The 16,633-nt window shown below is 42.4% G+C and overlaps 1 protein-coding gene across 3 annotated transcripts in view; it reads right to left on the reverse strand.

The window, feature by feature from the left end:
* Nucleotides 1-704: 704 nt before the first annotated feature.
* Nucleotides 705-16,633, reverse strand: part of RERG (RAS like estrogen regulated growth inhibitor) — a 94,188-nt gene continuing 78,259 nt past the window's right edge. For all 3 annotated transcript variants that reach the window (XM_053942349.1, XM_053942350.1, XM_053942351.1), the window contains exons 4-5: nt 5,140-5,213; nt 705-4,550 (exon numbers count right to left, since the gene is read on the reverse strand). In XM_053942349.1, coding sequence (XP_053798324.1) covers nt 4,143-4,550; nt 5,140-5,213 — 482 coding nt within the window. In that variant the 3' untranslated portion in view covers nt 705-4,142. The remainder of the gene's footprint in view (nt 4,551-5,139; nt 5,214-16,633) is intronic.

A 16,633-nucleotide genomic window follows, 5' to 3' on the forward strand; every position in this document is an offset into this window, starting at 1 on the left:
TTGTAGTGCTACAGAGGCAGACAATGTTGGGAGGTTTCACCTCCCAGCATAGATTCTGCACCCAGGTTTTATGCAGTGCTCTGCCTGTTGTGACATTCTTATACCCCCACTCCTGTTCACCACACTTTGGGTTACTTGGTTGGCCCAGGTTTGGGGGAAAAAGAATGGATTACAGCTCCCCTCCTCAGTGCTGAAGCTTCCTCTGCTACAGCTTAACACCCACACTTTGATTATTTACCACTCATATAGTGTGCCTTTCATGAGGTACCTGTTATGTACCTCCTCTTCAGATTAACACTGCATTGTCCCTGGCTGTCGTTGGCAGCAGGTGAAAAGTTGCCTCTGTCCAAACCACCAGCATAAATCTTCCAGACTTCTTATCCCAGACTTCTTCTATCACCTGGGAAGCTTGGGATCAAGATCTGTGTTATTTAGTTGGCAGGACAGCTTTTGGTGGGTTTCACTGAGGTTAGTTAATTACCCTGTAACATTTTTCATCAGCCTTGAAATAGTTAGCAAGGACCTTTGGAGCTGTGCCTCACTGTAGATGCTGTTTGACTTCTCTATTCCAGGACTAACAGCCAAGTAAAATGATCCAAATTTTGCAGTGCTTATTCTGGTAAAATTCACTGTTTGTTTCCCTTAGATAAAGATTAAGTAAGAACCAAATCAGAGCTTTTGGAACTGGCCCCTTAATATCTGGAAGGAACACTGGAGACATCTAATGGAAGATCAATGTGTGAGAGTTCAGTACAGAAAACACTATATTTTCTTTTTATTTTTTATTTATTTTCTTATATATTATCTACAAGCACAAGCTTTCATATTTTTAATGTAAAAATGCATACAGATCATTATATATATAAAAATCAACTAGCCTTGTAGCAAACTGCCAGATCCAACTATCCCCAGGTTGGGGACAACCTGTCTGGATCCAGGTGCAAACCCAGTGGCTGATCCTCACTTCCATCTGTAGTTGCACCAAACCCCCAGATACAAAGATTCTCAAAGTTCCAGGGAAGTTTTGGGTCCTGATCCAGGTCTTGCAGCACGGGCGTGACTAACTCTTCATCAATTGAAGATAAATATTTTAAAAACTTCATAAATGACAATCAACTTGTTGAAGGTAACAAGTATCCCTTTCACCTTTCCTCCCCATTTTTATCATCTTTCCCATCCTCTCTCCGCAGAAATGGCAGCAGGCAGAGGAGAGAAATTCAGTGTTAGTGTCACATACACACACTTAAACAGCAGCAGGAGAAATAGAATTGAATCTGTTGATGTCTGCTGCAGAAAGGCTACTGAATGTGAGTTCATGCTGCACTCAGCCTTTTCAATGCTTGGGCAGTTTTGGGCTCAATTGGCACATTGTGGGAATATGACAGATTTATAACATGTCCAGTAATATGTTGCAACATTGTGAGCAGCAGTAAATCAAGTTGCATTTAATGCTATGTAATGCATATCAACAAAAATGGCTTAGAGGGAAACAAATTAATGAGCAATTAATTAAAGAAGTTTGTGTTAGTTTTGGAGGAAAGGTCACAACATGGCAGCCTCCTTTTTGACCAAGTATTTATCTTGTTTGGCAGTTTTCAAATTCAGGTTTTGCAAAGGAATGTTACTATTTTTATTATAGGTTCTTTATGTAACAAGGGATGTTTGTGCAGTGGAACATTTTATTTTCACCAGGATTTTATAATTTATCCACACAGACATTATAAAAGATAGAATTTGCTGGAAATCTTTTGGAAAGTATGAGGGCCATAACTTAGCCTCTCCTTCCTTACAACTCTTCTCCTGTGAATATGATTAATTATTTTCTCTTGTCATTCATTTAGAACCTTTTTGTATTTTAAATGCAGCTCCAACCTGAACCCCAAGAAAGGATTTTCAGATAAAAGAACTGTTGAGGTTTTCTGAGAGGGATGAACCAATTGCTTAGCATGCCAAAGTAAAGACATGACTGCGGTGCCATGGGATTGCAGGTAAGGATTCTGTTTACTTTGTGTACCAGCACTGATTGGAAAGAGAACAGAACCTCAGTGCTTCAACTTGCACATGCTCCCTCTGGCTCCTAATGGAACTAAATTGCTGGCAAGTTCAGTCCCTCAGCTAAAGAATTCTGGCTTGTGAACAGGCACTAGCTCGCTCTTTTACACTTGTGTTGATTCTGCAATACTAAAAATGACAAAACCTCTATTTTTTTTATTTTTTTTTTTCTTTTTAAAAGAAATTAACGATGTGATGAGTAGTTTGGGAAGAAGTGTGTCACGGAGGCCTGTTGCAAGAACCCCCTGCCCAGCAGCACACGGTGGAGTTTCCATTGCGGTGTGTCCAGCTGATGTACAGCAACACACGTGAACATGAGGACCAAAATACAGACACTGATTCCAGGACAGTGCAATGAGATTTTACCACCTAAATACAGAAGCAGAGAAAACAAACAACAGCCCAAATAAAATGTACATCTGAATGTGATGTTCTTTGCTGGTTGGGTAAAAGTGAAAGTTTAAAAAAAAGATTACTTTGGTGAAATATCTTTAAGTGAATACTTTTAATTGAAGTCCTAATTTGGAGCTTTTCTCTGTTCACGTGGATATACAGATCTGCCTCTTCAGCATGTTCCACCACCTCTATGGCTTCCTATAGCTCTACAAAGTGCTAGCCAGCTAGATTTACTCACTTTCCTGCATCTGTGGCAATTTGCATTTGGTAGGCTTTTGGGGTTACTTCCTCACAAATAACCACACACAACGTGGAGAATAAAGCTGTAAGCAAATGCTGCAAGGGGCCTGTTCCTCAAAGGGGAACGCTGTTGATTTGTGACCCCAGCCCTCGGCTGTGGTTCTGCACGTTGACAGTCTGAGCTGCCCAAAGGGATGCTGCACCACTGCTGGGGACCAGCACAATCTGAATGAACAGCTGCCAGTCTTGTGCTTGCATCTTTTAGCAGTTAACAAACCTACTAGACAGGAGGCAAAACTTGGCAGCTGGTTTAAATGAGATGATGAGGGAGAAGGAAAGCACTGGACACCTTTTATCCCAGGCACTAAAATCTGATAAAATGCATTTCTGCCTCAATGTGCCAGATAAAAGTCACCAAAAACCTGCACTGCTTTGAGCCCCAGAGTGCTCCAAGCAGCATCTGGGAGTTTAAACAGCTGAAAATTATGGTCTTTTGATACGGTAGAGGCCATTCAGATCTGATTTACATTTGGGCTTAGACTTTAAATACTTGCCTTCCCCTGGGTTCAGTTCTTCTTCGGTATAAAATAAACTAAGAGGAACTAATTGAATAAAAAAAAAAAGAAAAAAAAAATCTAAAAACTACCCGTAGCTAAATTAATACTAATATGGTTCTTTTTTTTTTTTTTTTTCAGTTTGATTTCCCATCACATATACTCCCATTTCCCCAAGCACAGTACAACACTTTGAGGGGGAAATGGTGAAATGCTGCTGGACTAGATGATTATTTCTGGAGAAGTCTGCAGTTTCAGAAGAGCTGGAAGAGCAGCTGAACTTTAGCTCTCTTGAGATGTGTGTCTAGCTGGCTAAACACTCCAGGAAATAGACCTTTCCTCTATTTTTTGCATACCTTGCTAAGAACATCAACGCTCATGGATTTGACAAAAATAACAAGGAAGGAGTGAAAGCATACAGTGAGCCAACTCAGAGCTGGTGAAGGTGTCAGGTGAACTTTCTGTTTCAACACAGCAGCCTCTACACATATTCAGTCCTGGAGAACACCAGCTGTGATGGTTGTTGATGGACTGAGGGCTGAATCTTACTCTCCAGTGGCTACTGAGCACCTGCCTGGCTGGAAGTGATGTTTAGGCACTACTGACTTGCAGGGGATTGGAGCTAGTCACGTAGAAGCAGAAGATTCTCTCTTGGTTGCCAATCCCCACAATTCTCTAGTCATTTGGAGTTCATTTGGTGGTTTGTTTTTGTTTTTTTTTTTTCCCCACATTAGTCAAAAGCAGTGTGGCTAAATGCATTTCAAAACAGGAAAATAGTATGATTCCGTGTTACTCAAAAAAGTGGTGGTGTTTGTCTTTTTGGGGATTTTTTCTTCATTGCAAAGATTTGACCATTTCTCATGAAACGTGCTCTGTTTCTCTGGCTTAGGACAGCTCTTTTTAGCTGCTGATTTTGGTGAGCATCTTATTAATGGCCTGCTTGACGTGGGTGGTGGAGCTCCGCCGCCGAGTCTTGCCCTGGACCATCTTGCGGCGCCGCACCTCCCGGCAGAGCTCGTAGAAGGCCTCCATGATGTTGCCCTCTCCCGTGCAAGCAGAGCACTCGTAAAAAGCACACGCAAGTTCCGTGGCCAGCTTTTCACCTTCCTCCGTGCTGACTTGCCTGGAGTGATCCAAGTCTGCTTTGTTCCCCACCAGGATCAGGGTGACATTTTTGGGCTTTTTGACTTCATCCAACAAGTTCTTAAGCGGCAGCATTTCCTCGAAGCTGCCTCTGTCCGTGATGTCGTAAACCAGCACGAAGCCCTCGCCCCATCGCACGTGTCCTTCTTTCTGAATGGCATCCTCCTGTTTGAAAAGACAGGAGAATGCCTTAGGAATCTGATTTGTGAAGACAGCAGGCCTTCCAAGAGGTGCTGGTCCCGCAAAGCTGTGTGCATCTGCTTCACTTTGCTCACATCACCTTTCTTATCACCTGGCATAGGAGATTATTCCACCCAGTGCCATGACCTGCCCAGGCCTGTGCAGCACCTGCACCTGCCATGTTTTAAAAGGGAGACCTGACTGTGACAAATCTGCTCTTCACTCTAGTGGGAATTAGTGCCTGAAGCTGTCAAGCCTCATCACTTCACTGTAGAAATAGACCATGGCTTTGTGCCTACTTGTTGGGCTGGCCCCGAATAAAAAGGCGTGACAACAAAATAATTTTACCCCCAGAGTAAGCCCCTTGAATTGTTTGTTCTTCCAAGCAGGATCCCTCCCTCGCAGAAGGGTGTGGATCCAGCATGGGGGAGAAGAGAGGGGGTTCTGCCCAGAGGCAAATCTGTGTCCCCAGAGCAGGGCACTCCTGCCACCGCCTGCACTGCTGCCACCGTTTGCTCCCCTGCTGCATAGCCCAACAAGGCACTGGGTAGCAGCAGCACATGTGCCCACGCACCTGGCCAGCTGTGTCTAGTATCTCCATGGAAACCACCTCATCATCAATGGTAGCTTGGTGACGGTATGTCGACTCTAAAACAAGAACACATGTTGTGAAACGTATTAAAAGAACGTCATTTTCTTTTCTTTTCTTTTTTTTTTTTTTTCAATCTTCCTCACAGATCTCCCAGCATAAGAGCAGACACGTGACGTGCAGTTTTTTGACTAAATTTTCTTTGCTGGAGCTCTTCCAGCCACCCTGGAGCACACTCAAGTCCTCTTCTCTAAAACAGCAACCCTTACCTCTCTCCATAGGGCACAACCTTTACTTCCCCATGGGTTAGACGTGCAAAAGCCTGGTGGATGCTGCAGCCTGCACCCAGCAAAGGACAGTTTGTTGTGGCAGAGAGCTCTGCAGAGCTGTATCCCATTTTTCCTGTTTGCTCCCAGGGAAGGCTGCTACCTTCGGAAGACAGCACCACAGCTCTCAAGGTATCCAGCTCAACAGACTGTCACTGCACAGCTTGTTGATCAAAACCAGTATGGTTGCAGATCAAGGAACCTAACCACTAAGCCCAGGCCTCATACTGTGAAAAAATTACAGACCAGTTAGGTATTTTAGGAATGTGTGTTTTAAACATGCTGAAATCATCACATTCCCCTCTTCTGGTAAGGGATCAAGCAGTGATTTCCCTGTTTATGATTTGTAAGGATAACCAGTGGGCATTAAGCATTTAGACTACGGAAAAATAAAACCCAGCAACCCTATCTACTGTCCCAGGTTTTGGAACCAAGCAACTAATCAGAAAACTAATGACAAAGCAGCTTGTTTTATCTTAATAAGCTGATAAGCTAAGTTTGATAGCATTTGACCTAAAATGTGGAAAACTATCTGTGCTAACATTCAGATTTATTACTGTTGCTAGCTCACAGATGTCCTATATCAAAAGACAAATATGTACTCTGTAAAAGTCTGGCCAGTGACTGTGAATGCTTTGCATTGTCAGAGACACAATTCCTTCATTTGGTGTAAATCTCTTCAATAGGAACAAAGGATATCTTCTTAGGAAACACATTGTTTTAACTTGAACTTCTGGAAGGGCTCGTATTTTGTGAATGCCTGTTTTCATTATTCACTTAAGAATGTCCCCTCTTCACAATCAGGAATGTTCCAGTGCTGTCAGTGCTGCAAAAAGTCTCTTCCCAAACCAATAATGTCACTCCCTGCCTGTGCCACCTTAATTGCTTTAACAGCCCAGCTGTCTCTACCAGGGACAAATGGTCAATTTGCTTGGGCAGATGGCAAGCCAGCTTGCTGTGGGGTTTCAGGCCATGAAGACTGGGTTTCTTAAAGGCTGTAAATACCCCTTCTGGATGGTATTTCCAGGCTGTTGAAGGAGCTGGAGTCTCCCTTTGTGATCCTGAGGCTGTACCTACACAGCAGAGTGAGATATGTCAGAGTCCCCTGGTGGAATGTGTTATCTGTGCCTTCCACACATCCTCCTGGCTGCAGCAATTCCCTCAGGGAATGCAGAAAAAGCAGGAAACTAGTTTGGTGTTAGAGCTGCACCTTCAATGAGTTATTTCAGTGTTCAGAGCTAGGCAGGGTTTCCCTGTGTAGTACTCCAAGCTCGAGGTTAGTTAGGAACTTCTGCTCTGTTTCTTTGGGGGAGGGTGCTGTGGAGGAGAGGTGGCTCTCTGAGTAAGCAGTCTGATTTTAGCTCCTTACTTGCTAAGGCTTTGCCATGCTCATATGCCTTCAACCATCTGGCCCTGCTTGACAAGTGGCTGCTGAGAGTTTTTCCACAGAACCTTGGGGAAGTGCTCACCCAGCCATGACTGCAGGATATCTGTGAAGTGTCCTCAGGAGGCAGGGTGGGGTAGTCCATACGGATCTTCCCTATGAAATGGGAGAATAAATCTCAAGGAATAGACTTTTGCTCACCGTGCAAAAGCAGCATGAATCTTAAATGATACTTGACTTCTCAAAATAGGACTCTGGCAGCACTTTATGTTGCAAGTTTAACTTGCTTTGGCTGCTCATGTTGGAAAGGAATTTGATCTTGGATGAGTAGCACCGATTTAGGTCAGATCCATGTAAATAAATCTTACTAAATGTGTGTCTGCTCCTATGCTTTGGAATGCGTGGTAGCCGGGTGAATTTTAATGAGGAGTGTAAAACAGCTGGACATTGAAAGCATTTTTGGTGTAATCACAGACATGGCTTCTCCTTCAAGGGAAGAGAAAAATCTGAAGAATCTGGTTGTCTTGTAAATTATGAGCCCTGAAGATGTGAGTTCCAGTCTGCTCACACTGATCCCATGGTACATCACAAAAACATTGTTTTGCTTTGGGATTTATTAGTATCATTTTCCTTGTGGCACTGCCTTTTTTTTGTTTTCTTTTTTTTTTGTTTTGTTTCTTTGTTTTTTTTTTTGTTTGGTTTTTTTTTGGTTTTTTTTTGTTTTGTTTTGTTGGTTTTTTTTTTTTTTTTTGGTTGGTTGGGTTTTTTTTGAGACATGCAGCCAGAGGGTAATTACAGGGCTTGAGATAACTGCTGGACCTGAACCAACCCCTGACAACACAGGTGTCTGTGTCTCAGCTGAGCACCCTTGACTCTTATTAGAGCTGATGAAATAAAATAGGTGCTGGTGGATATAGCTTGTCTGAGCTCTCTCCTGGAATAAACTGCACCTCAAAAGTACTTGGAAGCCCAAAACTGGTAAGATGAATCCAGGCTCTAAAAGTCTTACGTTTGCATCGTCATGGTTAAGTAGAAAAACCAAGGTGTAACACTCTACCAGCAGCTCCCAAGATGATTTTAGGCAACTTTCTGCACTTCAGGTTGTTATTTGCAGCAGGTGTTGCCTGTCTGTTCTCCCTGCAGCTATGTGGCTGAGCCCTCAGAGAGGAGCAGGCAGCACTGAGCTGTGCTTTGCTCACCACAAGCTCGGTGTCAAAGCACAGCTGGGGAGCTGCTGTGCAGGCTGAGCCTGCCTGAGCCTGGCAGTGCTGTGGAAATACACTGAATTATTTGCTCTGCTTCAGTATAAATAAGCAAATCTGACCTGTTCTTGCTTGGGGGTGTGCTGTGCTTCCAGTCATATTCCCAGTGAGAGGCTCCAAGGTGTGATGAGTGTGGCTTTGAAGGCTGATGCCAGATTTCAGAGTGGCTCCTGGTCAAAAAGCTGAAATGCCCCAGCACTCCTGCTGTGCAAAGCACTCTTGGTTCTCATGGTTCCATTGTTTGAAAAATTCAGGTTTATTTCAAATATATTTAGAGCTGTCAAAAGGCCTGAGAAACATGTTGGAAAGTGGCAGTTGGTTTGGTTTTGAGCCACAATAATTCATTAATTAATGAATTAATCAAATGACCACAGATGCTGAATAATTGTGGAAAAAATTATTTTGCAGGGATAAAAACCAACTTCCCTGGGGGCTCTTGGTGTTGATAAGCATGTTACAAATATCTCTATTCTTCTGAGAAGTATGATTTAAAAAATACAGGAAAAAAAACTACTTTTGTAGGGAAAGCTTTGAAGCCCATGATCCACAGACTGTCTGTGTCACAGCTTGATCACATCACATCCTGGCACTGTGCTTCCTGTGACATTTTTAACAGAGTTTTGGCCTATGAGACTTGGCTGGTCATCTCTCAAACCTTTCTTTTGTCCAGGACTATCTTGTTTTTCTGAGTATATTTGTTCCAGAATATTGTATTTTCTAGACAAAAACTATTATCTGGAAATTAATTTCTAGATTTTGAGTTATATTTTGAGTGGTGTAAAACGTTTTACTGATGTAAAAAGCTGTTTTCAATACTTGTTTATTGGGATATGTCACAGCTCTAGAAGATAATCGTTGCATGGAGGTGTTTATTGGTTTTAGGAGTAGGTAAATCAGCTGAGATGGAGCAATAATATTTTACAGGCAAACTTAGGCCAGTCTGGTCTGTTGATTGCTTTTAAGTACAGAGAGACACAATCTCTCTTTCCATTCAGAATTTTAGTTTTTAGTTGATTTTTTTTTTTTTTTTTTTGTCAAGAAAGGTTACTAAAACAAGGCTGTACAAAAAAATTTTAAGAAATTTTGGTCTAATGGTGGTTTTCAGCCAGGTGGATCTGAGAAGTGCAAGAGATCTGGAGAAAGACTTCTTGTGAGTGATTGCAGGAGAGTTTTCAGAGCAAAAACCTCAGCTAATAGACATGAACTTTAAAATCATGGTTAAAGTCCTGTTGGATGGCAATGCCTATAAGACTAAAACTCCCCATAATTAGTTTTGCTAACAGAATAGATGTTCTTGTTTATTGCTTGGAGTGGTTTTGTTGGTACCTCACTACTCATTTAGACTCCTGCAATCTTTGACACCCATCAGGTGCAGCTGTCGCATTTGAGAACAGGGACTTTGACAGCCCATTGGGGGGAAAAAAAATTATTACTAACCCTGGTGTTGTTCTCCCACCCCTTCCCTGACCCAGCCCTGCTGAGGTCTGTCCCCCTCTGCATTCCTCTGCTGCTGCAGGAGCTTCTGACATTTTAGAAGGGCCCTGTAAGCTGAGTGTCTCCTCCTGACTCAGAAAGTCTCTCCTGCCTTCTTCCTTCCTCAACCCAGCTTTTCTCAAAGCACAGGGGAATTTATTTTTCTTGCTGGCCTCTGGCTGTGTTCCCCCTGTTGTTTACCTTACAGGAGGGTTTGTATTCTGCCACCACCAGTGGTTTTACAGTAAGCACAGGACCACAGTATAACACAGTACCTTGTGTATTTAGCACATATTTGTAATGCTAATGCAGCATGACCTCATGTGTCTCTCTATTCATTAATACCACAGACCCCCAAACGAGAAAGGCTGGGTTATTTATTAATAATACCATCAAACAAGATGCCATGAATGGTCATTGCATCATTTTTATCACGTGTAAAAGGAGAAAAACTAGTAAAAATAATGCTTCTGAAAGGAAACCTTGTGACTCTGATAATTGGACTTGGACTCCTCAATGTTGTGTTGTGCACGTGTAGCCCCAGGAGTCAGGAAATAGGGAAGGAAAAGTTCCAGGAGGTTGTACACCCCCAGAGGTGTGGTGTGCTCTTAATGTGCAACTGTCAAGCTACACAAACCCTCGTGTCAAGCTACAAATTTCAACCAAAACACGGATGAAAGAAGATACTTGTTGGCAGAGGTATTTAACCCAGGTCTGGAGTTTCCAGCCTGCTTCACATGCAGTGAATGCTGCTTCTGGAATTCACGTGGTGATGTGCAGACGGGTTTCTTGTCATTTCTGGCTGCCCTCTCCAAGGCTACCTTTGCCCAAATCAGAGCTGTGACTGCAGTGCTGCAGGTGTTCCCAAGGGCTCAGGTCAAAGAGGGCACAAAAGGAGGCACTGAGGGCACCTGTGCTGGCTGAGCTGCTTTCAGTGCCTTTTTCAGTGCAAGGTGAAGATCTCAGGGGTTTCTGTTCTGTGTAAATCTAGGCTGGGTTAGGCACAGCAACCCTATTCACATCCCTAGGTGTTAGAACTCTGGTTACTGAGAATTTTAGACTTTCTGTGCTGACAGATACTGGCCCCCAAGAGAACACTGCATTTGACCTGAGCTGTAAAAAAAAAAAGCTTCCAAAATTGAATTATAGAACTGGGATTGTGGGTGTGTAGTTTAAAGAGAAGTGTGTACATGGTAGAAAACATAAAGTTTTAGAATATAGTAATATATATATATATATAAAGCAAAATAGACGTTTTAGGGCAGAGTCTCATCCTTTTTTTCACCTTCTTCTTCACAGGTTTAGGTAGTATTATACAATTAGATAAAAAGTCTGCATTGTGGGCCATGAGTATTTAGCTATTAAATTAAAAGTAAAAATAATTTCGTTTTCATTTCTTAATTAAACAGTTCATCCTTAAAAAGCCTTGTAGAAAGAGAGATACTTCTCCATTTTTAGTTTGTGAAGTGAAGTGCTGGAGAACTCACAGCTTGTGAAAGTATAATACAGGTAAGAACTAAATCTGAGTCAGAACAAGAAACACCATCTCACACATTTAATCCCAACCTTAGCAAAAAACCCAAAACTCCATTACCTAAGGAGGGCCAGGGTAGTCAGCAGGCAAGAGCCTCTGCACATGGCAGGGTTTGGGGCTGTCCCTGGTCCATGGAGATGGGCAGAGAATATTTGTAGATGACCTGAGCAGAAGCTTCAGGTGCCATGGGGACTCATGGGGGAAAAGGATGCTCCATGGAGCACAAGGACACGTGCAAATAAACAGCAATGTGAACTATGGGAACAAATCCAGGAGGAATGAAGCTTGATCAGGTTGCTGCCTAGTGAGCAGTTTGGTTTTTACCATGTTTTCCTACTTTTAATTAAGTGGAAAGGTAGTAGATGGCTAGTGTGAACATAGCCCTAATAGATTATAAAGTTCTCATCTTGGTATGCGTCCCTAGAATTCCCTCTTTTTAGGTAGAACACGTGTAGTATAAACCTAGTCTAGAGAAAACCATTTTTTCTTGACGTGTTGGTATTGTCAATAAATAATATTTTGGCCTCCAAACAGAAATTGTAGAATAGTTTTCTTGAAGAGGACTCTAAAAACAATGAAAAATATCTTTCTTTGTTACCTCCTGCTGCATGCAAATATGATTTTTCTGCTGCATATGAAGAATGGGTTTCTTTTGAGAAGTGAAGTGGTGTTGCTTTTCCTTTCCTATTGGTTCTGTCCTCATTCAACTTCTGCTGGGATAGACAAAGAAAATGTGGGCAGGTACCTGGAACTGAGTCCATCAAGGCATGCTTAAATGAAACCAATAAAGCCAGAGCAGTGCTAACAAGCAGGGAGTAAGCTCAAAGGTTTAAACAGTGCTTGCTTGTTTTGGTCTGTTGGTTTTTTGGTTTTCATTTAATTTTCTTGCCAATGCTTGGAAGGAATGTTGGTTCTTGGTAGGAAATACGTCCCTGATAAATTGAAGCCTAAATAAATCATATTTTTCTATGCCTTTTTGTCTGATTGCAGCAAGAAGTCTTTGTTGGTGAAGCTGAGTTTCACCTTACTTCTGACAACATAAGTGAAAACTAACCAGTGAGACTTTGCTCACAGCCAAAACAAGTAAAACAAAAAGCCTTCTCTCCTGAGGGTGCAGAGGCAAGCACTGGAAAATTCTGCCCATCTGGGAAACATCTCAGAATATGATGAGCAACAAAAGTAGGGGAGAAATATTTTGCAGCTGTAGCTATAGCAAGAACAGCTACTGCCATTCCTGAGTTTTGTTGTCTGTTGAGCTACTGTAAAAAAGCAGTATTTTTATTACTGGCACCAGGAATATCTTCATCTTGAGACTCATGTGAAAGAAAACAAAGCACATTTTCAGATAACTGCTTCCTGTGTTATTGCAAGCATCTTCTCTTGCTGCTCTCAATTACAATTTCATCATTTCAAGACTTTGTTGAGGGTTTTAGAAGCCAGAGTTCGTTTTTTAAGGTGCTTTAGGCCATATGAGTCCATTTCCTTAGAAACACCTCGGAGAAACTGGGAATGCTTTCATGGCTCATTGCTATAACACATTCAGTATAAATTCCTCCTGCTGAAGAGCACAGTAAAAATGATGCAGCTTATTAAATGTATATCAAGTTAAATAATGTTTCTGCTGAAACAGGTAGGAAAAATATGATCACAGGAAGATGCCTAGGAAGGCACAACCTAGACTGCTGAGGACTGAATCCCTTAAGCACTGAGGCAGAAGGAATGAGTAATCTTGTCAATAAAAATCCGGGATAGAATAGCTGGAGTCTGGCTTGAGAACAAGGCTGTTTCCCAGTGATTCATGAAGTGCCTACACATTTGTCGTGGCAGTCCCTGAGGCTCAGGCTGGCAGCCATTCCTCCCAGCCCCAGATTGTTGGTTGCCATTACACCCCACTCAGGACCACGTGTGTTGCTCCCAGCCTGTGCTTGGACAAGCTGGAGCTGTCAGCACGGCTGTTCAGCAGAAATATGCAGAAGGCAAAGTTCTGCAAGGTGGTGGCAGAGCTCTCTGCTCTTCTGCTCGCTGTAGAAAATGGTTATTTTCCATCACCAGCTGCTTCTAGACTGCACCATCCTGTAGTGCAGCTGGAAGAGGAGAGGCTGGTGGGGAAGGCTGCCTTCCTTGCAGGGCTGTCAGCCTCTACCCCCACGGGCTGGAGGGGCCATCAGTCAATGATTTATAAACACCTCCTTTACTGCGGGCTGCTCTGTTAAAAGCTCTGTTTGCTGTCTGGGCAGTTTCTGCCTCAGCTGTGCTGCTGCAGGGCTTTTGTGCTAGAGACAGGCAGTTAAACCTTCAGGAGTGTTAAGGCAAACTTGCTGAGTAAGCCACCAGTCAAGAAAACGAAAAAAACCCCACCATGCACAAAGGCAATGTTTCTTTAACTTGGGATCTGCAGCGGGGATGGCAATCCCAGGGATCAGGAGTTTGTATTCCCATGGTATTCCAGCTGTCCAGACAATGTGTTAGCTGAATAAACCAGACAGCAAAGACAATCCTGGAGAGCTGTACTGGGACCTGAGCTCTTTATCATGGCTTCTGTATATTTGTATTAAATGTATTATTTATATTTATTTTAAAAAATGATAGATATATAATAAGTTATACTAAATAACTGTACTTCTACTCTTTAGTGAGGTCTTGATTCCCACAGCTAAGCTGTTCCTGGTTCTCAACCATTTTGATGAAAGCCAGTTTGGATATATTCCTGATATATTCCTACTTTGCTCTGTTGTTTATGTTTGCTCTGCATGTATGCAGTTCATACAGACCTATGTATTATGTATTTATCCCGTGCAGAAAACAAACTCAGGCCAGCATTATTTACTAGTTTTGTCATATTATTTACATGATGTATGGGACCTCCACCCTTTCCTTGTGATTCCTGAATGATACTGTTTTACTAACAGAACCCCCCAGCTATAGATGTAAGCAAAACTGCCCTTCTAATGTAAAAATAACCACTCTTGCAAGAAGCTTTCCAGTGGGAAAAGCCTCCTTGCCAGTGTGAATACCTTCACAAAGTCCTTTGTGCCACAGTGGTGTAATTTGCAAGGCTTGAGCTCATCTGTAGGAGATTTAGTTTTCTGCTGTGGGAGAATTCAGGGCTCTCAGCGAGGTTTCTGTCTCCTTCCTTCAAGCAATTTTTACTACTTTGTCTCCTATCTTTCTTGCTTTCCTGATACCTACACATCTTACCCTTGTTTGAGGGTCTCTTATGGGCTGTCTGTTGCATTAGACAGGACTTTCTAGAAACACTGTTCAAGTTTTTTTATTCTGCCAGGGGAGAAAAAAGCGTAAGCAAAAACCTGTAAAGAAATTGTAATATAGTCAGAAGAAATACTCTTCGAAAATGTCACTATTAATCTAGTAGTCCTGGCAAAGTTATAATTTTTCTTAAAACCCCTATTTCTTACAGTTACCTCTACTTTAAAGTAGTGAAGAGTCTTCTCTCTGTCCCTTTCAAATGAAATAAACTCCTTTGCTTTCTGTCTTTCTTTGCCTTCATGCACAGTCTGTCATGTCTTGGTCTATTGATCCTCTGCTAAGGGAGAGTTTTCAGAGGATTGCCAGAGTCGTATGAAATGTGTGAATAGCTGGAGAAAGACATCTAGGGGCAGTGTGAGAAAGCCAAGGCATTTTTAGAAAGGTCAACAAAAATATCATCTCCTTGTTTTCTGATATAAAGAGAATTTTGCTGCAAATCCAGGCTTTGGTTGGTGTTCCTGTGTGCCTTTGATGAGTGTTAAACGTGAGTATCAGGTACTCTAAGGACTTGCAATCCTTCTGTAAGATGAAGGATTTTGTAGGTGAGACACAGAGGCAGAGAGACTGCAGACAACAAATCAGTTACAGGAACAAGAAAAGAACTGAGGAGCCTGTCTCCTGCATCTGCCTGGGGTTTTATTTGTTTGGGGCTTTTTCCTATATAGCAAAAAGGGATATTTCAGTCCTTGAGCCTCAGGAACCCCCTGATTCTCCCAGCTATACATAAAAATGCTGATTCAAAACAAATGACAAAACATAAGTCATAATACTCCCCCCCCCCCCTTTTTTTTTTTTGGGGGGGGGGTGGTTCTTGTTTTGTATCTTTTTTTTTTTTTTCCCAATTCTTGGATACCCCAGCTCTGTTTCTAGTAAAGTAAATTGTTCAAGTTTTGGTGGAACAACCAATGTGTTCTCAGAGAAATGCTGCAAAATTATTTTTAAAAGCGCTCAGCCGTAGCAATGATGAATTTTCTTCTTTCATCACTTGATCCAGGAGGTTCTCCCTGCATGTCATGGCTTATGGAGGCAGAAATTTGCTGCTCCCCATGAAGTTCTCTGCAGGCCCTCTGTCTGTCTGCTGCTGCGATGGCTCTTTGGGCTTTCTCCTCCCTTTTTTGCCTTCCAGGAGAAAATAGATTTCGCAGTTTCCTTGATTACTCTGATCCAGCGTCTCCAATTTTAAAATAAATTAAATATCAAAGTGAACCACAGTATGTCCCCCTCTTTGAGCTCAGGTGAAGGCACCAAAAGTTCTGGGCACTGCCAGTAGCTCCTGGGGGGAATTGCTGAGATGCAGACTCAAAAATTGTTTTTGCAATTTACTGGGACTCTGGGGAGAGCAGCTATTCCCTCCTGAAATCCCTGAAAATTATGGGCTCAAGCCCTGGGGTCACTGAGCTCCATGAGAATCCTGCATTCATGACAGGAGTGTGACTTCACTGGTGCCCTACTCAGGCCAAGCATTTTGAGGCCTTCTAACATCACCCTGAGCTTGCTTGTATGTTTTTCAAGTTTTGTTCTATTTAAAAGCATGTAAACATTAATGAATTTTGGTGAAATCCATGTGGGAACCCAATCCCCTTTCTCAGTGCATATTTAACCAGCTAAAGAAGAGCAGTTTAATGCTGAATTCTTCATGTATTTAATATTTTAGAAAACAACTGCATGCATGTATTTGTTAAAATGTGCTATTCTAACCCATTTCTACGTGGAGTTCTTTCATCTAATTTTGTTGAAAATGTGAGATAACTGCAATTTACTGTGAATGAAGATGGATGTGGAAACCCATTCACTTTAATAATGCCAGGTAGGAATTTACCTTGAGGAATTTAGCACCTTCTGGAAGAGCAAACAAAAACCCCATGCCAAGATGGTGACAATGAGTTGCCAGTTAAACAGAAATATTGGACAAGTCAAGGCTGGTGGTTAGCACTGCCCAGAAAATGACCTTTGCTGTGGTTGTTGCCCTTTGGCTGAGAACAGTTAAATAAAAAGCAGACTGAGATGTACTTTTGTGAAGATGCAGCTGTCCTGCCAGTGTGTGCACAGATCCAACATCTGCACAACAGTGGCAGAGCTGCAGGGGCCTGACTTCAGCAGCAGCTCTGTTCTCCAAAGCTTGCAGGCTTCAGTGATGCTCCTCCTGCCAGAAAATGTTATTTTGTGGTTGGTAATTTGGCTCCTGGTGGTGCAGCATCCTATCCAGGTGCTGCTGAAAATACGGCCCTTCGTT

This window comes from Vidua chalybeata, chromosome 5, assembly GCF_026979565.1.
Source record: "Vidua chalybeata isolate OUT-0048 chromosome 5, bVidCha1 merged haplotype, whole genome shotgun sequence".
NCBI classification, from domain to species: Eukaryota; Metazoa; Chordata; class Aves; order Passeriformes; family Viduidae; genus Vidua; species Vidua chalybeata.